This window comes from Diceros bicornis, chromosome 15, assembly GCF_020826845.1.
Source record: "Diceros bicornis minor isolate mBicDic1 chromosome 15, mDicBic1.mat.cur, whole genome shotgun sequence".
NCBI classification, from domain to species: Eukaryota; Metazoa; Chordata; class Mammalia; order Perissodactyla; family Rhinocerotidae; genus Diceros; species Diceros bicornis.
In genome coordinates, this window is record NC_080754.1 from 11,763,543 (window position 1) to 11,790,193 (window position 26,651).

At 36.7% G+C, this 26,651-nt stretch overlaps 1 protein-coding gene across 1 annotated transcript in view; it reads right to left on the minus strand.

Moving 5' to 3' along the window:
- Positions 1–9,004: 9,004 nt before the first annotated feature.
- The window catches only part of CIP2A (cellular inhibitor of PP2A), a 40,163-nt gene continuing 22,516 nt past the window's right edge, over positions 9,005–26,651 (minus strand). The window contains exons 13-21 of the mRNA XM_058555750.1: positions 26,283–26,401; positions 23,835–24,030; positions 23,260–23,334; positions 23,051–23,161; positions 14,094–14,290; positions 11,804–11,917; positions 11,475–11,557; positions 10,344–10,483; positions 9,005–9,284 (exon numbers count right to left, since the gene is read on the minus strand). Of these exons, the coding sequence (XP_058411733.1) occupies positions 9,114–9,284; positions 10,344–10,483; positions 11,475–11,557; positions 11,804–11,917; positions 14,094–14,290; positions 23,051–23,161; positions 23,260–23,334; positions 23,835–24,030; positions 26,283–26,401 (1,206 nt within the window). The 3' untranslated portion in view covers positions 9,005–9,113. The remainder of the gene's footprint in view (positions 9,285–10,343; positions 10,484–11,474; positions 11,558–11,803; positions 11,918–14,093; positions 14,291–23,050; positions 23,162–23,259; positions 23,335–23,834; positions 24,031–26,282; positions 26,402–26,651) is intronic.

The window sequence follows — 26,651 nt, forward strand, 5'->3', positions numbered from 1 at the left end:
TGTTTTCACTGTTGTAGTTTTGACTTTCCCAGGTCATGTAATTGGAATCATACAGTATGTAGACTTCTCAGACTGGCTTCCTTCACTTAGCAATATGCATTTAAGTTTCCTCCATGTCTTTTCATGGCTTGATAGCTCATTTCTTCTTATTGCTGAACAATATTCCATTGTACGGATGTAACAGTTTACCTATTAAATCACACTTGGTTGTGGTTTATAATTCTTTTTCTTTTTTTCTTGTGAGGAAGATTGGCCCTGAGCTAACATCCATGCCCATCTTCCTCTACTTTTCATGGGATGCCGCCACAGCATGGCTTGATAAGCAGTGTGTAGGTCCGCGCCCGGGATCCGAACATGCAAACCCTGGGCCTCCTAAGCAGAGCATGCGAACTTGACCACTACACCACTGGGCTGGCCCCATAATTCTTCTTATACACTGTTGGATTCAATTTGCTAATTTTTGTTGAGGATTTTTGTGCCTATGTTCATGAGATATTGGTTAATATTGGATAATGTCTGACTGGTTTGGGTAATAGGGTAATGGTTGCCTCATAGAATGATAGGAAGTGATTACTCTGCTTCTATTTTCTGGAAGAGATTGTGGAGAATTTGTATCATTTCTCTTAAATGTTTGGTAGAATTCACCAGTGAAACCATCTTGGCCTGATGCTTTCTGTTTTGGAAAGTTAGTGATCATTGATTTAATTTAATAGAAATAGTCCTTTCAGATTATCCATTTCTCCTTGTGAATTTTAGTAGCTTGTGTCTTTCAAGAAATCGGTCCATTTTATCTCAAAGTTATCGAATTTGTGGGCATAGAGATGTTCATAATGTTCCTTTATTATCCTTTTCATAATCATGGGATCAATAGTGATGACCACTCTTTCATTTAGTGGGCCTGCGCCTCTGGGCTGTAACCTTTACAAGTGCTTCTTACCTTTTTTTTCTCCCTTAGGTGAGACTTCAAGGCTAGATGAGACTGCAGTTGGGTAATTTCCCTTCCCTGAGGTCTGATAAGGCTCCAGAGTTTTTCCCCTTCTGGGTAAGCCTCTGTTACAGAGAATGCTCTGGGCTTATTTTAAAAGGGTTACTTTTTCCTCTCCCCCTGGCCAAACATGAGGGGAATTTTCTCTGATCTTCACTATGGAACCTGGTGAGGCTCCCAGAGGTAAAACTTAGGAAAGTGTACAAGATCAGGGGCTCCCAGGAGTTTATAACTCTCAAGCTAGCTCACACAGCCTCTAGCGATTTGTCAAAGTTCAAGTGTTCCTACCACGCTTGTACTCCAGGTAAGTTGATCTATATTGTTTACATTCATCCACCTCTCCAGTTTTCGAGGTGGTGTTTAGTCCTGTGACCTCAATTCTCTGATGGATCTAAGAAAAGTCATTGATTTTTCAGTTTGTTCAGCTTTTTACTTGTTGTGAAGGTGGGAGAGACAACTTCCAAGCTCTTTACATGTTGGAGCAGAAACTGGAAGTTCACGTATCTTTTCTTAAGGTTTGAATTTTGCACATGTGCTTATATAATCTATTCCTTATCCCCCATTCCCTTCCCCAAATAGAGACTCTCACTTACAGTTTTTAAAATTAAGGTGATACTACTGCCCACCACATGGGACAGATCCAAAAGGGACATAAACATATTTGATTAATATGCAATCACTGAACTAACCTTAAAAAGAAACACAGCACCTGTAAATATCAGCAGAATGATCAGAAGTTAAATACCCACCCAAGCATCAGAGCAAATGAGACATTTTACTACTTGGATCAATCCACAACATCAATAACTCGAGTCTCTTATTCAGATTAGTAGCTCAGAGAGAGCAGCAATTCAAGTCATAGCTTCAATTAGTCTAATCTCAAGGGTATTTGCAGGAAATGCCACTCAGACTAAACCGTTCAGGGTGACCTTGCTTACTCGCTTAAAGTATTTTTATTACACAGCCAGCCTCAAACATCTATTACCATATTATCTCTCTTCTTGATTCTATACAAATTTCCAATATTCTTGTAACCTTTCCTTGATATTACAACTAAATGCTTATATTATTTCTGTAAACACAACGCATAAATCTTTACTTTGAGATACATGGCCCTAAACATTTCTGGACTTTTTAAAAGAGGCTAATACGAAATGACATTTCTAAATAGAAATATTAACATAGAATAGGAAAACTAATTTATATTAAGTGGAAAATAAATGAGGCTATTACAAATATGTAATATTTGTTAAGCAGTCAAGTACCTATTTAAGGCTTGTTTGCTCTTAGTGTCCACAAATCTGTCGAAAGAGCTAGGAATAGAACAGGATCAAAGTCCTAGACATGATGTTTTGTTATTAAAATTTGGCAAACTTTTCTCAACTGTGCTTTTTCCTTATAATCTCTTCCAGGAAACTAAAGAAATAACCACGTACAACTTCATAATGAATTCTGTAGGTACATTCATCAGTTGGAAAGGCTATGACACTCAAGAGAAGGCTGATTTAAAGTACGAAAAATGCTTCTTTCAAAATGTTTACTTAATACGGCTTAGAACGGCTACTTAACAGAAATAAATTAAGTAGGAGAGCAACCTAGACTAGCTTTAGTCAATGCAACTGTCACCCCAGTTGTAGACAAGAACACTTTGAAGACTTAACTCCTAGCACTAACCTCTCCATCCTATGCCACTCTTGAAAATGTTAATTTTACTTTCTACAATCAAACCTTGGGCACAGGTTTGATGAGGGGAAATAAGAAACCAAAGACAAAAGAAAGAAAGGTTTCTATTTCATTCCCCTTCCAAAAGGGAGATAGAGACTTACTGAAAAACTATGAAAAGCCATGAGCTTTATTTGCATTTTTAAAAAAATATTAACAATACTGTAAGGTATGTATTATTCTCATTTTACAGATGAAACTTTCCTTAGGTAGAGCCAGAAATTAAATTTAGATGTAGTTACAAAACTCATTTTTTTTTTTGCTGAGGAAGATTCGCCCTGAACTAACATCTGTGCTCATCTTCCTCTATTTTGTATGTGGGTCGGCACCAGATCATAGCTGACGAGTGGTGTAAGTCTGCGCCCAGGATCCAAACCTGCAAACTTGGGCTGCCAAAGGAGAGAGCTAACTAACCACTCTGCCACAGGGCCAGCCCCCAAAACTCATGTTTTAAAACATGGTTTTAAAAAGTTAAAGTAACATTTATTTAAAATTTTAGAATGCAAAAAGAAAACCAACAAAATCAAACATAATTTCATTACTCAGAGGCAACCACTGTTAACCCTTTATAATATATATTAGCATACATATTTATACACACCTATATATCTTTAAAGATATACAGATACATGAATCATTGTTTACAAATAGTTTGGTGTTTTGCTTTTTTCCACTTAACACACCAAGAATCTCTTTCCATGTACTTATATATTTCAACATCTTTTTTAAAAGGCTGCATATTATTCTATTGAATGACTGTACTTTACATTGATTAACCAATCTCTTCTTACTGTATATATGGATTGTTTCCAATTTTGTGCCACAAAAGACAGCATTGCAATGAATATTACTGGACCTAAATCATAGTGCACATCCTTATTTCCTTAAGATGAATTCCTAAAAGTGCAATTGCCTATAATACACGTTTACTTTTTAATCATATGTCAATATGTTTTTGCATTGTGGGACCTCTTTTCCGAAAATGCAATATAGCGTTTCAATATCTTTTTGAAACACAAGGGGTCTGGGCTCACTGTTCTTTAAGAATCCTTTCAGTTCTAACATGCTCTGATTAACTGTGGGTTTTATACAAATTAGTCTGTAGTAGTTAATACTAGTATTGTCTTTATTTGTGGGTAAATGAAAACGCTGCCTAATTGAACATGAACAGTGTTGTCTTTTCCTAGGGTTAATCATAAGCCTTTTCATTTGAAGTTTGAGAAAAGCACAAGGCTACTCTAATACACTGTATCTTTTGGCTCTTTGAGATAAGTGAGATGAAATATAACTCGTGGAATAACAGTGCAGATAATGTAACAGAGAGGCAGAATCATGTTCACTACTAAATCCCTGCCAAACGCTCAGCTACTTAGTGGGAAATTAGTTTTTAATAACATAATGAAACTATAACTCGAGCTACTCTACTGACTTTGAAAATGTCATTCTCTTATGCAGCACTGGCTGGACCTTACATAAAAAACCCTTTGCTATGTAGCCTAGGATTATCCATCTCTTTTTGAGATACCAAGAGCATATAAACACTGGGTCCTTGGGGAATTAGATAACTAAAAAAGTGCATTTAGTTGGGAGGAAAGATACTTATCCTCATATTTAATGACCTTTATGAAGGGCTATTTGTAGCTCAATGAGCAAAAAAGCTGGGTTCTGAGATTTATGGTACCTCTCATTCATGGTGATAATTAAGTTTCCTCTAGGGGATTTCTGAAATGCTTAGATGAACGCAAGCATAAACAAAACAGGCCTCACAGTGTTTACATGACAGAAAGAAAGTCAATTAGGTACAAAATGCTGAAGAGAGTAAGACTGTATATGATTTCAAGGTGATTTGCAGATTCAAAGAAACTCACAATTTTTTGCTTTTCATGTTTCCTCTCAATTTATGGATTACAGAGGCATACAATTTCAAGCACTTATCAGGCTCACTATCCACATTACAAAAATTAAATAAACCATCCACCTTTTAAAGGCATAGGTCATTATTTACTTGTTCATTTGAAAATTTTTTAAAAAATTATCTTAAATGTCAGCTCAGCGAATGTTGAAAATATACAATTAGTTTCTTAATCCAAAAGACTTATTTATCATTACGGGTAATACGCATTTAACATTTATTGGGGATCATTGAGAGAGCCAAGGCAAGTGACCAAAACAAATAGAATCCTATGATTTAAATGAGCAATTTTAAAATTAGGGGGTTTGCGAAGGAAAATAATATCCAAAGGGCCCTGTAGTTTGAAAAAACATTCAATATGCTTAACATACCTATTATTTATTTTCTTAAATTACAGAAAGCAAATCTCAAATTCTTAGCTTGTGAGAATATGTACGCAAAAAAGTACATCCTCTATTAACTGCAAAACTCTAAGTACTATATTTTAATTTTGTCAATGATGTAATAAATGATGCAATTTAGATTGCCATTGCCAGTATATCATATTACCAAAAAGTTCAATTTTCTCCCATTAAAAAGTAAAAGAAGGGGGGCCGGCCCGGTGGCGCAAGTGGTTAAGTGCACGCGCTCCGCTGTGGCGGCCCGGGGTTCGCTGGTTCGGATCCTGGGTGCACACCGACGCACTGCTTGGCAAGCCATGCTGTGGCGGCGTCCCATATAAAGTGGAGGAAGATGGGCACAGATGTTAGCCCAGGGCCTTCTTCCTCAGCAAAAAAAGAGGAGGATTGGCGGATGTTAGCACAGGGCTGATCTCCTCACAAAAAAAAAAAAAAAAAAGTAAAAGAAGGGGCCGGCCCGGTGGCGCAAGCGGTTAAGTGCGCGCGCTCCGCTGCGGCGGCCCGGGGTTCGCTGGTTCGGATCCCGGGCGCGCACCGACGCACTGCTTGGTAAGCCATGCTGTGGCGGCGTCTCATATAAAGTGGAGGAAGATGGGCACCGATGTTAGCCCAGGGCCATCTTCCTCAGCAAAAAAAAGAGGAGGATTGGCGGATGTTAGCTCAGGGCTGATCTCCTCACAAAAAAAAAAAAAAAAAGTAAAAGAAAATAACCATTTGGCAACCATCAGAGTTATAATTATCAACGGATGCTAAAACTAGTGAGTGAGAGTTGTAAGAAATAAGACATACGGAGTAGCTCCCCACAAGTTACTTATTATTTCCAAAGGGAAAAATAGTAATGTTACAATGAAGACATTAGTTGGTGTATATTACTGCATGCAGATAGGTAAATATATTATGATGTTGAGAGCCAGGGTATTTCCATATAATCGTTTAAAGCAAAAACTAGAACACTGTTTTGGGGCTCAGTAATGTATACAGACATACGTATCAACTATAGTGTAAAAAATGAGGAGAGGATAAATGGACTGACATAGTTGCAAGGTTTCCATATTTTATATTAAGCAGTACAATATTAACTCCAAGTGGACTGTGAAAGTTAGGGACTTATTTGTCAAAACAGATAAAAAAGCAAGACCCATCTATATACTGTCTACGAGTCATGAGTTTTATACATGAAGACACAGGTTAAAAGTAAATTGATAGAAAAAGATGTACCAACCCAACAGAAAATATAAAAAGGGTGGAGTGGCTATATTAATATCAAATAAAACAGACCTCAAGACAAAGACTACCAAAAACAAAGAGACACATTTCTTAAGGACAAAAGGGTCAATTAATCAGCAGGATATAACATCCAGTAGTAAAGCTTAGACTGTTTTTGTAAATAGTTTTATTGGAACACAGCCATGCCCACTGGTTTATGTACTGTCTACTGCGGCTTTCATGCTACAACTGCAGAGTTGAGTAGTTGTGACAGAGACCGTACGTCTCACAAAGCCTATAATGTTTACCACCTGGCCCTTTACAGAAAATGTTTGCTGACTCCTGTACAGGAATTAAGTCACAAACAGGACATGTATTTGGTCCAACAGTAGGTAAATCAAAAGCAAAGTTGTAAACACAATTCATAATCATTTGAAAAGATGAAAAGAAAGAATCAAATTGAAATAAAGTTATGAGTTTGAGGGAATATATCTTGATTAGGGGTACCTGTAACATATGTGAATGAGCTTCAGGTAGAAGCTGAAATTCAAACACATTTTCACCAAACTAACAGTCCTAACTCAAGACAGAATCTCCTTATGTCTCTAACAGTTTTTTTAATCTGAGGTACACAGAACCAAAAAACAAAAACAAAAAACAGTACCCAATGTACTAAGGGTAATAAAAACAACAGGAACAATATGAAAGACGCTACAAGAGATAGAAAGACTAGGAAAAATAGAAGTAAAGAAGGATGATGATTAGTATTCACCTCTAAAGCTAAAGTTTGGTTTCCTCTTCAGAGAGAAGAGATTACGAATAACAGGTTAAAATTGCTGTATTAAAAAAAGGCGGCTAAAAAATATATGGAGTCTGTGCCTATATAGTCTTTTAAGAATAGGCAAATTGGGCCGGCCCCGTGGCTTAGCGGCTAAGTGTGCGCGCTCCGCTACTGGTGGCCCGGGTTCGGATCCCTGGCGCTCACCGACGCACTGCTTCTCCGGCCATGCTCAGGCCGCATCCCACATACAGCAACTAGAAGGATGTGCAACTATGACATACAACTATCTACTGGGGCTTTGGGGGGAAAAAAAAAAGAAGGAGGATTGGCAATAGATGTTAGCTCAGAGCTAGTCTTCCTCAGCAAAAAGAGGAGTATTAGCGGGGATGTCAGCTCAGGGCTGATCTTCCTCACAAAAAAAAAAAAAAAATAGGCAAATTGAGCAGTTTAAATAAATGCATGCTTACAAGAATGGAGTGGATCTGCACTGTCCAGTAGGATGGCAATTAAAATTTAAATTAAAGTTAAGTAAAATTATAAATTCAATTCTTTAGTTACACTAGCCATGTTTTAAGTGCTCAACAGCCACATGTGGCTAAAGGCTATGATACTGGACAATACAGATACAGAACATTTCCATCATCACAGAAAGTTCTAGTGGACAACACTGGGCTAAGCTCAGCGTCTTGAGTGTCTAAACTGTAAAGACAGTTTGATTTTCCCTAGAGCTTTTGGTTTATTTATTTTACAGAACTTTTTTGTTTTACAGAGCCTTTTGTTCTTCAGTCATATCTATCCATTTAAATATTTTTTTCATATTAAATTGAAAATGCATGCAGTTTCAAAAAAGAAATAAAATGTATTCCTTATAGAACAAGTAGCAATTTAAAATGTGTTGCTCTGCATAATGCTCTTTTTTAAGATTTGCAGAACTATACAAAATGTATACAGATATATAAAACTATTATAGTTTGATATTTAATGTAATTGGTGAATTACAAAAACATTTAATTTCTAAACATAAATTCAAATATACTATGGTTGAAAAACAGAAGTAAATCTAAGTTCACTTAAGTCAAATAGAGACATAAATAGTAAAGAAAACACCAGGTAAAATTAATGGTTGTAATAGTATAGCAATAAAATCAACCAAAATATTGATATAGAAACTCTTTTTAAATACTACTTAGAACATGTGATTCACGTGAAGAGTAATGAAAAATTCCCTTGTATTAAAGAAATACATGAATAAGGATATTTAACGTATGCTTTAAAATTAAATGGCACAACTAAAAACTATTTAAATGAAAGACAATACATTAAATGCAATTTACATCAGAATTAACAACAAACAGTAAATTTTTGAATATGTAGTAGGGATAGAATCCAAGTTACTCTTTTGTAAATCATAAGAAATTCATGACTGATTGAAAATGATATGGGTAGGCCAGCATGCAACATTTTAAAAAGAGCAAAACTAAAGCGAGGCTCATAAATAATTCTAAAAGTTGTTATAGTTTTTTATGTGACAATGTAGTCATTTAACACATCAACTACTTTCTGATTTTTATACATTATTTCTGTAACTATTCATTGCATTTTTTTCAAATTTAGAACTTATACCACATATCTTACTGCATTTTAAATGCAGTAATAAAATTACTTTAAATTCAATGATATTTTCTTTTGCGCTACTTTAGAGAAGAACTTCTCTGGCAATACCATGCCTTCTCTCTTTTTACTAATAATTGTATTTTCAATTTATTAATCTTTAGGATTGTTATATCAAGAAAGTTTGACTTTAAAATCTAAATAATTACAAATGAGAGTAAATTAAACAAGCAGAAGAGTAGAAAGTAACTAAACAAAAAGAAAATATCTTAGAAGAAATAATAATGAAGGTTAAGAAGAATATTTTAATGAAAGAACCTTAAAGACAGCTTTAAGCAATAAAAGCCAGAAACAGGAAGTAAAACTTTAAGACCAAATAAAAACATGTATCAGATCAGGTTCTTTACTAAATTAGTAATTAGATAATAATTCACTATTGTTTTAGAGTCACAAATTACCTTCCCAACCCACCTCCCCCAGTAGATAAATATGTAATGACTATATACTGAGATTTACAGTTTCTGGACTTATTTTCCCACCACTTAAGCTGTGGATCATGGCTATCATATGAGAGTGTTTGTTCAACTCCTCTTGCTGAAGTTTCACCAGCGACTCTTTCTCTTCCAAACGACCTTCTAATTGGGCCTTTTGAACCTCTAGGGAGGAAGCCTAAGGAATCGGGGTGCGAGGGGGGAGGAATTGAGGAAAACAAACAACTTAGCACGTTTTCTCTTCACAGATATTTTAAGATATCCTTATTTTTTATTTGTAAGACAACCATTTCAAAAGACACATTACAAATACGTATTATATTTTAGTTAACTAAATTATATAGTAAGTTTAAGATAAGTAATCATTAGACAATATAATACAAATTGGAAAGATACATTAGCTTTGACTTTTTAAGTCAATGCTAGCAGCTGAAATTTTGCAGAAAGTACTACATATCACTATTTAGAATTACTATTCAGAAAACCACATTAAAGCGAAATCAGGAAATCTGTAAATGTGGCATTAAATTTTACGCCTCTTCTGTCAACATGCTCTAGTTGTTCAAACACTCTTTTAATCCTGGTGTGTTTTCCTCTTCCTGGTGCCAGATAGGCCAGAAAGCACTGTTGACGGCCACCACACTCAAGCAACCATGGTCATGGATGCAGAAGGAGCACGGCACTTGGATTCAGAACACATGTCTACTGTGCCACTTAGCCACGTAACTGACTTTGAGCAAGTAACTTAATCCAAGGCTCAGTTTCAGTTGTAAGTTGAAAATATTTATTAACACTTATATGTTAATATATTTGTTAAAGTGAGAAGGATTAAGAAAAATGTTTCAAAGAGTCCTTTTAAAATTATAAAGTTCTAAACAAGTATGAACTACTGTTGTTATTATTACCATCCCTATAAATAGAGAGCTGCAGCCATATCCCTATACATAGCTACCTGAAGGTGACATCAAGAACTGGGGACCCCTTTTCTGTATTCTTTGCCCAACTGGAAGCAATAAATGCTGGCACACAGTATACATTCAATGTTTGATGATTTTAGGAAATACATGTTTTCACATTCTGAGAGAGCTCTCATAACAACTGTCAAACCATTTTGAGATCCTAATATCTTTTAAATAAAATTACTAAAGAAATAGAACACTAATTTATCCAAATTCACCTTTTTCATAAAATAAGACTTTCTCATTTTACTGTAAATGAAAACTCAACAGATTCTTACCTTAATGCTCAATTCTTTTCTTATCTGTTCTGTTCTGTTTAATTCTTTTCTAAGAAGGTCAATGGTTTCTTCCTTATCTTCCCTTTCTTTTTGTAAGACTTTAATCTTTTCTTCTTGTACTTTAGTTTTTTGTTGCAAGTCTTAAAACAAACAAGCAGTCAGCTATATGCTCAGAGGTTCCGTATTAACATTACCCTAAAGAGGTTTAGGAGCTATTATGTTATAAGAGAAAAAGAAAGACAACTTGGAAGATGAAGAAGTATCTTGCTGGAAATAAAAGTTTTACAGTATCTGATGAATAAAAAAACACCATGAAACTCTTCCCCTGCCAGTATTCTAAAGAAAATGCCAAATTTCCATGACCTTCCCTCTTCCTCTGTTATGAGGGGAAGGACAATCCTCAGAGCTTAAGGGTTAGAAAAGAAAGGGAGAGAAAATTATGAAAAATTATAGAGGTAGATGTCTGTGTTCTAAGGCAAGTGAATTGGAACAAAAATGTTTTCGTGGATCATTTCAGAGCAACCACCATTAAAAAGCTAGTCACTAAAAATTACCTAGCACTGCCACCTGCTGTTCTGTTCCTCTAAAAATTTTTTATTTACTTATTTATTTATTTATTGTGAGGAAGATCAGCCCTGAGCTAACATCTGTTGCCAATCCTCCTCTTTTTGCTGAGGAAGATTGGCCCTGGGCTAACATCTGTGCCCATCTTCCTCTACTTTGTATGTGACGCCGCCACAGCATGGCTTGACAAGCGGTGCGTTGGTTCGCGCCCGGGGTCCAAACCTGCGAACCCCAGGCTGCCAAAGTGGAGCGCATGAACTTAACCACTAGGTCACTGGGCCGGCCCCTCCTCTAAAATTTTTTATTGTAAAAAGGGCAATCATTTCCTATGACTCCCAGACTTCAAAAAAATGTATTGTTTTTTCAATTTGATCAATCTAACTAAACTGCTTTGCGAAATGTTATGGCAAGAAAAGGAAAGCTGTTTACGATGTGATTTCAGGTTTAAAAAAATGAGAGAAGTAGAAAATAATGAAAAAGCAAAACAAAAACCACTCATGCTTTGATTTTCTTCCAATACAAGACATGTTAAAACACACACAACTTATTAAATAAGAGGCTACTTACTTGCTAGCTTACATTCTCTGTCTAACAGTTGGTCCTGCACTTCTTTTCTCTGCTCTTCTTTCTCTATTAGCTGTGCAATTGTTCTGAAGTTATAAAAAAATATAGAAGAAAACATCAGTGAACCCTATCATTTCTTTTTCTCCCCAACAAGTATTTTAAGAGAAAATTCATAAGAACAATTACCCTTAAATTCTGCCAAATATGCATTTTATACTTGAGATAAGTGATAACTCTTAATTTTAACTGTAAAAAACAATGTTCTGTATAAAGGAAATCATTTTATTTTTAAAAAATCCAAAATAATTAGAATAAAGAACTAGAGATTTTACTTTTCATTTTGCTGCTTGAGTGACTCATTCAACTTTTTCACTGTCTCAATTTGTTTATTCAGAGAATCACATGTGATCTGTAAATCTTTATGTTTCCTTTCAGTAGTTTCATTCCTGAAAAGACAAGAAGATGAGTTGATATTTTTATGGAGGAAAAGATATGCTGGAGAAAAGAAACTTACAGTGTTTCTATATCTTTTAACCAAATTGCATAGACTGCAGGTAAGAAGAATGTTATGAAATGAACAAGCAGGACATAAATAGTGTTAGATTAACTAACTCTAAAGGATAGTAAAGATATGTTTGGGCTGACTGAGCCAAAATACTACGGTAAAAATTACTATGGTAATTTACATAGGTAAAAATTACTATGAAATGGAAATGTGTGGGGCATTAACCTCATATTTATGAATACAGAACTTTATTTTACAGATAACATGGTATTATTTAATTTGCTATAAAATACATACATCTCTCTTTATAGCTAAGTCCAGAAACTGAAACAACTTCTGTAACAGGATGGGGACTTTAAAAAAATGAAACTTAAGTCTATCATTATTAGCCACTTGGGCATAATATATGTTTAACTAAAAATGCCAAATAAATGAACAAAGTAGTTGAGGATTCTAAATTTCTCTTGCCTCTTGAAAGCTCTACAGCTAATAGTCCTGCTTATTTTACCTGCAAGGTAAACACAGAAAGAATCCTTTCTAAGGTGACACTTTGACACCCAACTCTCTTAAGCATAAAATGTCCTTTTCACTTCACTAAGTGCAAAGATAAACAAACTGATAGCACTGGCTAAATGTGGCCAGCTGACGTGTTTTTATCTGTCCCATGCAGAGTTTTTAAAATTCTGAATTTGAATGCCTTTAGATAGTCCTTACCATCGCAAATGACTGAGTCTCCCCAGCCAGCTTCCTGTATTTGTTACCCATCTGGCCCCTCAAGGTGGGAGTTTTACTTCTTGGGCCCTCAATTACTGTCTGGAACATAAGCAGGTCCTAGAAACCACGTATTTGTCTTTGGTCACTGCCTATTTTCTCTTACACCCTGACTTAACACTAATTGTCCACTTTATCAAGGCTGCCTCAAACAATCAGACTTTGGAAAAAGTTGTTGGGCGAAAATATGCTATTTAGAAATCACCTTGTCATCACAAATTTCTAGATGCTACACATTTTCTACCCTTCATTTTTACTGATGGGCACATAGGCACATGGACCTTGCAAAGTTAAAATTTTCTACATCTCCATATTAATCACATAGACAGTAGAACATTTTTTCAAATCTTAACCTAATCTTAAAATATAAATTAAAACACGGAAAAAGCTAACCAGTGTGTTTTTGTTTTTATTGTTTGGTAGAAAATACATAATTGTTCCTGGTCTTCCTTATAATTCAGAAGTTTTAAAACTGACCTAAAAGATAAAAAAGTTTGACAAGGGAGGGAAAAACAATCAATCTCATACTCTGTTAGTGGGCATATAAATTGGTATAGCCTTTTTGGAGGGAAACTTGGTGACCTATCAAAAATTTAAAAGCACATACCCTTTAACCCAGCAACCCACCTATAAGAATTTATTCTAAACAACTTACAACTAAGATATACAACTCCCTTTGGGGAGGGGAAAAAAAAGAAGAGGAAGATTGGCAACAGATGTTAGCTCAGGGCAAATCTTTCCCTGCAAAACAAAAAAAGAATTTATTCTACAGATACAGTCACACATATAAGTAAACTATATTCAATGACATTAAGGAAAAATACTACAAATTAAGAGATGAGTTCAACACTAACATCAAATTTCCATGCTATTAGGCTGAATAATATGAAATTGTTAATATTCAACCATTTTTGATCTACAGAAATGGCCAATTCATATGGTGCAACCTAGTAAGAGTGGTGACAACTAAGGTCATTCAGCAATTATTATAGCAGTGCCTAACTGTAACAAGCACTGTACTAGGCCCTGGGGATTTGTCAGTGAACAAAACAGACAAAACTTGTCCTTGTGGTGCTAACATCCCAGGTTACTGATGAGTATATGAATAAATGAAAGAGTCAACTGGAAAGAAAAAAAGAGAAGTGTATTCTGTTTCCAACTTTGATACTGAGTTTGAGTAAGGAATACTTCATTTCACTGTGATATAAGTTTCTTGCTAACTACTTACCTTACGGTATTATGAGAATATATGAATGCTTACAAAAGGATTTGAGGGCCACAGAAAAGAAATGCTGTTCATTCTAGATTCTAATCTTATACAGAAAACCTTTACTTTATTAATTTACCTCTGAAGAAGTTCCATGTAGGATTTTGTCAGTATTTCATGTTCTTCAGCCACAGACTCTAACTTTCTATTATGTTGAAAGAGATGCTCAATATCACTCTGGGCTCTTTCTGATTCAATCTGCTGTGACTTCAGCAACACACCAAGCTCTTCGTTTTTTCTCTCAACTTCTCTCAACATACCAGCAAGTGTCCGCGCCTAAGAGAACACAGAGTAGAGACTTTTCCACTACCATTTATATAATAGGCTCAGTTTCTACAATTTACCAATTACTAAGATTTACCAAATATCTAACATGCTTCCATCTGTTGGGTTACATAAAGTTTTATTAGCCATATATGCTTATTACTTAACTACTTCTAACAAATGTGACACTGTTATAGTTTTTTATTTAATAGATTGTTCTGACAAAACAATCTTGTTATGACCAGATTCATGGAAATGAACACAATTATAATGACATGGAGGTAGGGCTACATGCAGTACTCAATGAAAAGGGTATGGTCCTTGGGGCTAGCCATCAACACTAAACCACAAAGCTTGCATGCATCAGTTCTCCCATTTCAGGTAAGAATTAAGAATAAGGCCTTAACGAGATCACAGATGCTTAAGTAAACACTTAAAATTAAGCTAGCACAATCAGGGAACACAACCCAGATTTAATACGAAAGTATTTGCGACATGAAACATTAAAGAAGCAGAAAGATAACTAGAAGGAGAAGTGGATGTTCCCCTCCTCTTTAGCCCGAGAAATATTACATACTTTGAAATACCAGAAAACCTAGGTCCTTCTCTGTTTTTATGACAGTCTATAAAGCAGTAATACCCAATTATTTAGTGTTATTTTTATAAGAATCCTTTCCAGTAAAATGGATAAAACATTAGATTCTCCAATAAAATGCAAGACATGTCCAACAGACAAAGAATATAAGAATGTGCTAGAAGGGAGAGGAACAAATGATTTTAATAATTATCACTAATTTTTTATTGGAAATTTATGATAAATTCAACATACACCCAGTCAAGACAAATGAATCTATGTCAAAATAAGAAAAAAAGCAAAATATGGTTCTACTTATTTATATTTTTTAGAACACTTTTACTCTGAAAAGATCTAAAAGGTATTTTATGGGGCCAGCCACGTGGCCTACTGGTTAAGTTTGGTGCACTCTCCCTCAGTGGCCCAGGTTTGTGGGTTTGGAGCCCAGGCACAGACCTACACCACTTGTCAGCCATGCTGTGGTGGTGACCCATATACAAAAAAATAGAGGAGGACTGGCACAGATGTTAGCTCAGGGCAAATCTTCCTCAGCAAAAAAAAAAAAAAAGTATTTTACTTGTTGCCGATTTTAATGTCTCTTTCAAAAGTGAAACAACTTTATTATAATTCATTACAAATGACATCAAGTTGTCTAGATTCCGTCTGTATCTGCTGGGAATTCCATATTACTGCAGTAAGTTCTCACACATAATGTACATATACTCACACAGCACAATGCCGAACTTTCAGAGCACTTATGTGCCAAGTATTCTGCTGGGGCCTGAAGATATAGAAACAGTATCTGACATCAAGCATGGGGTGGGGTCATACAATTTTCACATGGTATGAGAAGTGTTACAAAGAGGGAAGTACAGGGTAAATACACAGAAGACGGATCACCAAAAACATGTGGGAAGAAGACCACAGAGCAAGCTTCCTGGGAAATGGATATATTGAAACTAAAATCTGAAGGATTATTAGAGGTTAGGCAGAGAAAGAGAGGAAAAGGTGTTCCAGACCTGGAGGAGCAAGTGCGAGGACAGGGAAACACAAAAGTATGTCAGATTTCAGAAACTACAAAGTAATCTAATGAGGCTGACTGCAGAGAACAGCAGAAAGGGAAGGAGGTGCAGAATGAGAAGTAGTTAGAATGCTTGTGTGCCTAACTAAGGAATTTAAATTATCTTCTGAGCTAAACGGTCAGCCACCGAAGGATATTCAGCACAAGAGTGATAGGATCAGATCATGCCTCAGGGATCACTGTGGGGGAAGAAGGGAGGGTAGAAGCAACTATAAAGAAGGCCAACTTTGGAGTGACGTCAGCATCATGGTGGAGTGAGCTTTCCCGTGAATTCTTCCCCCACAAGATACAACAAAAGTAACAGCCACAGACCAACAACGGAATCCCAGACAGTGAAAAGCTAGAGCGGAGGGATCCACACTGCCGCACATCTGAGAGCAGAACGTGCTGGGCCCCCGGAGGAAGTGGGGAGAGGTAAGGAGAACTCCGCTCCCTCCCCATCAGATCAGCGATCCGGTCCGCGCGTCTCCCAGAGAGGGGGGAGGGGCGGCCCTCGGCGGGAAACTGTAGCTCTTCGGGCTCTCTCAGCCAGTGGGAAACTCCCGCACAGAGGGCTCAGAGGAGCCACAGGGCTACCATCAACATCTGAGCAACCCAGAGAGCGGATAAAGAGGGGCAAACGAGAAGCCTCCCATGTCAGGGACCCAGAGGGCAAAAGAGAGAGCTCCCCCTCCCCGCAACCCGGAGTCTGCAGCTCGACCAGATCTAGCGGTCCGAGGCAGACCTGAATAAACTGGACTGGACCCGTGGATCGCAGTGGGGAAAAAAAACAAAACAAAACAAAACAAAACTGCGGATCGCAGCAGAAAAACTGGGGCAGAGCGCAGGGGGCTTAGACTACACAGCCCTTTACCACCAGACAGTGGCGGCAGGTGGAAATTGCAACCAGAGACTTCCAGGATGAGGAAAATCAAAACCAACACAGGAACCACAATGCAAAAATATATGAAATCACCAGACCAGAAACAAAATGACAAGCACCCAGAAATCAACCCCGAAGACACAGAAATCCATAAACTAAATGACAGAGATTTCAAAATAGCTATCATAAAAACACTCAACGAAATACGAGACAACACAGACAAACAATTAAATGAGATTAGGAGTTTCTTCACAAAAGAGATTGAAATCATAAAGAAAAACCTATCAGTGCTGATGGAGATGAAGAACACAATGGAGGAGATAAAGGAGAATCTGGAATCTTTAAAGAACAGAGCTGACAATATGGAGGAAAGAATTAGTACTTTAGAGGATAGGAATACAGATATACTCCAGATGGAAGAAGAGAGAGAACTAAGACTAAAAAGAAATGAAGAAAGACTCCGAGAAATATCGGACTCTATTAGAAAATGTAGCATAAGAATTATAGGTATTCCTGAGGGAGACGAGAGGGAAAGAGGAACAGAGAGCCTATTCAAGGAAATAATACCTGAAAATTTCCCAAATCTGGGGAAGGAGCAGGAAATACCAGTAAGCGAAGCCAACAGGACGCCTATATATATTAACAGACAAAGGCCTTCACCACGACACCTAGTGGTAAGGCTGGCCAGGGTCAACGACAAAGAAACAATATTAAGGGCAGCTAGACAAAAACAAAAAATAACGTACAAAGGAACTCCCATCAGGCTCTCAGCGGATTTCTCAACAGAAACTTTTCAGGCTAGAAGAGACTGGAATGATATATTCAAAATACTAAAAGACAAAAACTTTCAGCCAAGAATACTCTATCCAGCAAAAATATCCTTCAAATATGATGGAGAAATAGTAACTCTCCCAGATAAACAAAAGCTAAGGGAGTTCATGGCCACGAGACCCCCACTACAAGAAATACTCAAGAAGGCCCTCAGGCCTGAAAACAAGAAGAGAAAGGGAACACAAAGCTTGGAGTAAGGAGAAAAGTAGGTAGACAAAATCAGAGAAATAGTAGATCTTTACCGGAATAGGTTAGCAACCACTTAAATACTAAACTCAAAGATCAAAGGAAGAAATTCACCAAAAATAAATTTAACCTCATCACTGTAAACACACAGCCACAACACAAGATAGAATAAGGTATAACAAGAGCAACTTAGAAGGGGAAGAGGAAAGTGACTGAATTGACTTAGTATAAGGAAATAGGAGGCTATCAGATAATGGACTATCTCATACAGAAGATTTTTTGCCCAAACCTCAAGGTAACCACTAAACAAATAATCAAATTAAAACCACATATGATAAACAAAGAGAAAACTAGAAGAATCATAAGACAGAACAACCAAACTGAATTGGCAGTCCAAAACAAATGGGACAAGAAACAAAGGAAATGCAAAAGAACCAGAAAATAAGTGACAAAACAGCAAAATTCAGCCCTCATATTTCAATAATTACCCTAAATGTAAATGGATTGAACTCTCCAATCAAAAGATACAGAGTGGCAGGATGGATTAAAAAGCAAGACCCAACAATATGCTGCCTTCAGGAAACACATCTTAGCACTAAAGACAAGCACAGGCTCAGAGTGAAAGGATGGAAGACAATACTCCAAGCTAATGGCAAACAAAAGAAAGCAGGTGTTGCCATACTCATATCAGACAAAGTAGACTTCAAGATAAAATAGGTTAAGAAAGACAAAGAAGGGAAATATATAATGATAAAAGGGACACTCCATCAAGAAGACATATCACTTATAAATATATATGCACCCAACATAGGAGCACCAATGTACATAAAACAACTATTAACAAACCTAAAAGGAGAAATCAACAACAACACAATAATAGTAGGGGATCTTAACACCCCACTTACAGCAATGGATAGATCATCCAGACAAAAAGTTAATAAAGAAATATTAGACTTAAATGAAAAACTGGACGAGATGGACCTAGTAGACATATACAGAGCACTCCACCCAAAAACAGCTGACTACACATTCTTCTCAAGCGTGCATGGAACATTCTCTAGGATAGACCATATGTTGGGAAACAAAGCAAGCCTCAATAAATTTAAGAAGATTGAAATCATAACAAGCATCTTTTCAGACCATAAGGCTATGAAACTGGAAATGAACCAGGAAAAAAAAAACTGGGAAAGTGATAAAAATGTGGAGATTAAACAACATGCTACTGAACAACCAATGGATCATTGATGAAATTAAAGGAGAAATCAAAAACTATCTGGAAACAAACGAAAATGATAACATGCCATATCAAACCATATGGGACGCAGCAAAAGCGGTCCTGAGAGGGAAACTCATAGCGATACAAGCCCACCTTAACAAACAAGAAAAAGCCCTAATAGGCAACCTTAAATTACACCTAACAGAACTAGAAAAAGAAGAACAAAGCCCAAAGCCAGCAGAAGGAGAGAAATAATAAAAATCAGAGCAGAAATAAATGATATTGAGACCAAAAAAACAGTAGAAAGGATTAATGAAACAAAGAGTTGGTTCTTCGAGAAGATAAACAAAATAGACAAACCCTTAGCCAGGCTAACCAAGAAAAAAAGAGAAAAGGCTCAAGTAAATAAAATTAGAAATGAAAGAGGAGAAATTACAACGGATACCATGGAAATACAGAGGATTATAAGAGAATACTATGAGAAATTATATGCCAACAAATTGGACAATCTAGAAGAAATGGATAAATTCTTAGACTTATACAACCTCCCAAAATTGAACCAAGAAGAAATGGAGAATCTGAATAGACCAATCACAAGTAAAGAGATTGAAATAGTAATCAAAAACCTCCCAAAAAATAAAAGTCCAGGACCAGATGGCTTCTCCAGTGAATTTTACCAAACATTCAAAGAAGATTTAATACCCATCCTCCTCAAACTATTCCAAAAAATAGAGGAAGATGGAACACTTCCTGAATCATTCTATGAGGCCAACATCACCCTGATACCAAAACCAGACAAAGACAATACAAAGAAAGAAAATTACAGGCCAATATCGCTGATGAACATTGATGCAAAAATCCTCAACAAAATATTGGCAAACCGAATACAACAATATATTAAAAAGATCATACACCATGATCAAGTGGGATTTATACCAGAGACGCAGGGATGGTTCAACATCCGCAAATCAATCAACGTGATACATCACATCAACAAAACAAAGAATAAAAACCACATGATCGTCTCAATAGACGCAGAGAAGGCATTTGACAAGATACAACATCCATTTATGATAAAAACTCTCAATAAAATGGGAATAGAAGGAAAGTACCTCAACATAATAAAGGCCATATATGACAAACCCACAGCTAACATCATACTCAACAGGGAAAGACTGAAAGCCATTCCTCTGAGAACAGGAACGAGGCAGGGCTGCCCACTCTCACCACTCCTGTTCAACATAGTACTGGAGGTTTTGGCCAGAGCAATTAGGCAAGAAAAAGGAATAAAAGGAATCCAAATAGGTAACGAAGAAGTGAAACTCTCACTATTTGCAGATGACATGATTGTATATATAGAAAACCCTAAAGAATCTGTTGGAAAACTGTTAGAAACAATCAACAACTACAGCAAAGTTGCAGGGTACAAAATCAATCTACAAAAATCAGTTGCATTTCTATATGCTAATAATGAACTAACAGAAAGAGAGCTCAAAAAGATAATACCATTTACAATTGCATCAAAAAGAATAAAATACCTAGGAATAAATCTTACCAAGGAGGTGAAGGACCTATACAATGAGAACTACAAGACATTATTGAGGGAAATCTACGATGACATAAAGAAATGGAAAGATATCCCATGCACGTGGATTGGAAGAATAAACATAGTTAAAATGTCTATATTACCTAAAGCAATCTACAGATTCAATGCAATCCCAATCAGAATCCCAATGACATTCTTCACAGAAATAGAAAAAAGAATACTAAAATTTATATGGGGCAACAAAAGACCCCGAATAGCTAAAGAAATCCTAAAGAAAAAGAACAAAGCAGGAGGCATCACAATTCCTGACTTCAAAACATACTACAAAGCAATAGTAATCAAAACAGCATGGTACTGGTACAAAAACAGACACACAGATCAATGGAACAGAATTGAAAGCCCAGAAATAAAACCACACATATACGGACAGCTAATTTTCGACAAAGGTGCTAAGGACATGCAATGGAGAAAGGAAAGTCTCTTCAATAAATGGTGTTGGGAAAACTGGACAGCCACATGCAAAAGAATGAAAGTGGACCATGTGCTATCGCCATTCACAAAAATTAACTCAAAATGGATCAAAGACCTGAAGGTGAGACCTGAAACTATAAAACTCATAGAAGAAAATATAGGCAACACACTATTTGACATTGGGTTTAAAGGAATCTTTTCGGATGACATGCCTACCCAGACTAGGGAAACTAAAGAAAAAATAAACAAGTGGGACTTTATCAGACTAAAGAGCTTTTATAAGACAAATGAAACCAGAATCAAGATGAACAAACAACCAACCAGCTGGGAGAGAATATTTGCAAAACATACATCTGACAAGGGGTTGATCTCCATAATATATAAAGAACTCACACAATTGAACAACAAAAAAACAAACAACCTGATCAAAAAATGGGCAGAGGAAATGAACAGACACTTCTCCAAGGAAGATATACAGATGGTCAATAGGCACATGAAAAGATGCTCAACATCACTAATCATCAGGGAAATGCAAATCAAAACAACACTAAGATACCACCTCACGCCCGTTAGAATGGCTATAATCACCAAGACAAAAAACAACAAATGTTGGAGAGGATGTGGAGAAACAGGAACCCTCATACACAGCTGGTGGGAATGCAAATTGGTGCAGCCTCTATGGAAAACGGTATGGAGATTCCTCAAAGAATTAAAAATAGAGATGCCCTATGATCCAGCCATCCCACTACTGGGAATCTATCCAACGCACCTGAAATCAACAATCCAAAGAGGCTTATGCACCCCTATGTTCATTGCAGCATTATTCACCATAGCCAAGAAGTGGAAGCAACCTAAGTGTCCCTCGACTGACGATTGGATTAAGAAAATGTGGTATATATATACAATGGAATACTACTCAGCCATAAAAAAAGACAAAATCGTCCCATTTGCAACAACATGGATGGGCCTGGAGCGTATTATGTTAAGTGAAATAAGCCAGAAAGAGAAAGACAAACACTGTATGATCTCACTCATATGTGGAATATAAACCAACACATGGACAGAGAAAACTGGACTGTGGTTACCCGGGAAGTGGGGGTGGGGGGTGGGCACAAGGGGTGAAGGGAGTCATATATGGGGTGATGGACAAACAAAAATGTACAACCCAAAATTTCACAATGTTAGAAACCATTAAAATATCAATAAAAAAAAAAAAAAAAGAAGGCCAACTTTGGCTGTATGGAGAGGGTAGCAGAGAAGAGGGCACTAGACTGAAGGCAGGAGCTCTGCTGTGATTCATATGAAAAGCGACAAGAACCTGACCTGCAGCAAATAGTGGCAAGAACTGAGACAAGGTGAAAACGGTAATATTCAGAAGGTAGAATCAACTGGACTTGGTGAATGACTAACTGTAGAAGGTAAACTGTGTGATTTCCAGGTTTCTTGTTTGGAAAACTCTAAGAACAGCAGAGGGAATATACAAATAAAAATACACTTTAAAAAAGGGAGGGTGATGAGTTCAGTATTGGTTATGCTGAGTTTGAAGTATGTGCTGTGTATTTAAATGGAGGCATTGACAAGAGGCATTCAGTGCTGAAGAAAAAAGACCTGGGCTCAGCATATAAAAGTGGGGGCATTAACATTCTGGTAATGATTGAAACCACGGGCCACTTAAATAAGCGAAAAGGGCTTAGAACATAATCCTGGGAAAACCCAACATTTAAACACTGAGTGGAGAAAAAAGAAGCCCATAAAGGATATAGGAAAAGAAGATCCATTTGGGTAGAAATAAAATCAGAAGATAATGGTGTAACCAAAATTAAAGGGGACAAGGTTTCAATGGGGACATGGGACATGGGGACAATGGGACAAGGAGGGAGTAGTCATGTCAAATGCTGAGGACAACGTACTTCGATCAGAGTAACAGAGATATAACAACTATTTTGTACATGTTTTACTTCATTTATTTTTCTACTAATAGGACGTATCTTTATATTGTACACACCTCTGTCTCAGCTTGAGTTCTCTGACAGCGATACTGAGCAATCAGTCTATCCGCCTGTGCAAGGGCTAGAGCTTTTGCTTCCAAGAGATCTTGTAGCCTGCTTTCTTTGGACTAGAAGAAAACATACCATTAATCTCCATCATTTACCAGAAAACATCTATTAAAGCTTAACTGTTACACATATTAAATTAAAATAAGCTTGTACTCACGGCTAATGTGGAGAGTTTCATCTCATATACATCCATTATGTCAGATATTCTCACATCATTAATCTGATCCTTTACCTAGATTTTAATACAATAGTGTCAAAAATCAGAAAATTTTAACACTCAACAAAATAAAAAAATAAATGCCTACTGTGAAACTAAATCATTAAAACCTAATGAGTAACAAAGTAAAAAAAAGAATGTCACACCAGGTGGGTCACAAACATTTTACCAACCTGGCTATTGCAGAGGAATATCTGAGTAAGATTTGGTATGCTTGGAAGAATTTAAAATATATTTTTTAAGCTGGTGGTGGTTGCGGCGGGGGGTGGTGAGTGGGCTAGATGGGGCAGACTAGGGAAAGAATGATAGCTGTGTTAAAATATTGGAATCTTATGGTTGGCTTTTTCTTACATTCCAAACTTTCCAGAATACTGTTACTTTTTATATTAAAAGATAAGGTTTTTAATGATCAGATATGCATCTAAACTTGTTTAAATAAATGTTACAATCAAGGCTGATATTTAGTTGATATGTACTGGGCAGAATTCCATTTGTAAAGGCTATTTAGCACTTACCACCACTCCAGACTGAAGTTTCTCTATTAATTCCTCAATGTTCAATCCAGGAACTCTATCTTTCAAAAGTGGAGGAGTTAAACATTTTACTGATGTTGGAAAAGTGTGATTTAATGATTGCAGAGGTATTCTTCTGGGCATATGTTCTGTTTCCTGTTGTCTATAGGAATTGTTTGCTGCTATACTTTCTCCAAGACTGAATGGGCATCAAAAAGAAAAAGAAATAATGACATAAAAATAGAGCAAAAGGCAAAGTTAGTACAGAATTAGGAAATCTTTTAGAATGGGTCTTTTTGGGAATATAAGTCTTCGAATATTTTTGAAATAACCTTGGAGTCTATGATGCAGTGGGATCTTGGGAAATATCCTAAATTTGCCAGAGGAAACTCTTCTACTTACAACCTTCGATAATGACAACTCCACCTCTGGTTTGGAGGCACTAAAACTAGTTTGTGAGCATGGACTATTTGTAAAAATTAAGTGCAGCGTTATTGGTATTGGCAAGAACATCCTTCTCACCCCGGGCCACATCACCTGGCCTTACCTATGTCTTCACCCTTCCCCTTTTCACTCAGAATGTTCTCACCAACCTGACTTCCACTCTGCCCCTTCCATCCATCCCATCTTGTTCCTGCCTCAAGCCTTTTGTATGAGCTGTTCCTTTACTTAGAACACTCTTCCCACCAGATCTGTACAGTGTTGGCTCCTTCTTATCATTAGGTGTCAGTTAAAATTCACTTCCTCAGAGAGGCTTCTCCACCCATAATGACGTGCACATTATGAAACATTTTTTTTACTTGATCTCCCCTCTAGACTGCAAATCTTATGACAGAAGGCCCCCTGTCTAATTTACTACAGTATCCAAAATGCCTACAAGAGGGCCTGACACATAGCTGGCCCTTGCCAGATGTCTGTTAAACGTTTAAATAAAACAAACACACACAAAAAACCTACCTACATACCCACCCACCCACCCAGCATATAAATTCATCTTATTAAACTGTTTAACATAGTGTAAACAAAGGCATAAAAGGACATAGATAAAATAAATGGACATAAACGGACACCTGAGATAATGTCCAAAGAGAAAATTATACCACACAAGTAAGACAAGATGGCCAAGACACAGTGAAATGGTAGGAAGGGCTCACACACAGACAAGAGGCTGACTCCCACTTTCAGCGAAGGTGAAGCGTTCCCCTCTGAAGCATGGGGGTTTGGCTTCATGTGAGATTACCACATATAAAGCAAGCAAGCCACCACAAAATGAAGCAGCTTCACAGCTCACTTCTATCTTATAAATTGAGAAGCTCCCTACTTGTCCATTTATTTGTTAAAAAATATTATAAAATGAAAGGAATTTTGATTATGTGGTCTCTAGGTCTTCTTTTCTATAGTTCTTCATCTCTTAATTTATGACTACCTAAACTATTAATTCTGAAGATAATGAGTTTGCTAAGTCAGTTAATAGAAATAGCAGAAGTTAGCAAACTTTTTCTTAAAGAACAAGGCAGTAAGTATTTTAGCCCCAAGGGTCCATATAGTCTCAGTTACAACTACAACCCTGATGTCATAGCATGAATGCAGACATAGACAATACAGACAATATGAAAATGAATGGGTGTGGCCTTGTTCCAATAAAATTGTCTTTACAAAAATTGGCTCTTTTCTGCTGGCTATAGTTTGCTGACCCTGGCATATAAGAATGTCTTACCTATTTACCAACTGCTTCAGTTTATTCAAACCACTTTCGCAAATTCATTTATATAAACCACTTAAACTTTTTAAAATTAAAGTAGACCTATACTAGACATTTTGTCAATCATATAGTTTACAGAGAGCCCCCCAAATCTGAATTTTTTTCAAACATAACAGCAAATACTCTTTTAACTTTTGAAATTAACGAGCACAGCAGATAATTTTGCCTGGCCATTGTAACACTTTCCGATAAAAGCACAGAATTTTCCTTTAGGAACTCTCCCACCCACCCCATCCCAACTTTGAGTCCATGTAGTTCTGAACCCTTGGCATTTGCCAAGGTCCCCTACTTGGCAAATGACACAGATCTGGTCAGTGAGAGCGATGCTTAGACTTATCACTGAAACAACTGGGAGGGAAAAGCTCTTTCCATGGAGGAACTAAACTGGTAGGATGTAAGTTTAGTCCAGAAGCTACTATGTTAAAACGAGATGGCGAGAGACAGAGAGGCATAGAACCCGGATAACATATTCAACAACATGGATCTAGCTTTTCCCTGAGTGAGTATATACCTGGCCTTTTCAGGTATTGAAATCAATTTTTTTTTTAATCACTTGAAAACTTACTATCTATTACAATGAAGTCTTCAATTCACTAATTTTCTAATCTATCTATATTGAGGACTACTAAAGAAACACAGCAGGATATTCGGGCACCACAAGAGCTACATTCCAAGTGATTACAACTCACACCAAAGCAGGAAAATCTGGCAGTGGAGCAGCTTCCAATAATATTCCCAGTCCAGACTGTACTTGCTCTCTGTTATCTGACGTTAAAGCAAACGCCAAGGGAGTAATCAGGCGTGGATCCTAAGCAAATCAGAAGCCAGAAAATAAGAGGCAGAAAGAATAAATAATGTCAGGTCTTTTAGAGTAAGGTGAGTAAACAGAGCTAAATCATAAAATAATTCTAGGCAAATTCTTAAGTGTTTCTATCTGATGTTTGAATGTATTTATTAGTCTTTACCTTGTTATAACTGTCTACTCAATCAATATGAACCCTAGCTTAAAAAATCTGGCAAAGCTTTTGAATGCTTTTGGTTGTGCCTATGAAAATCAT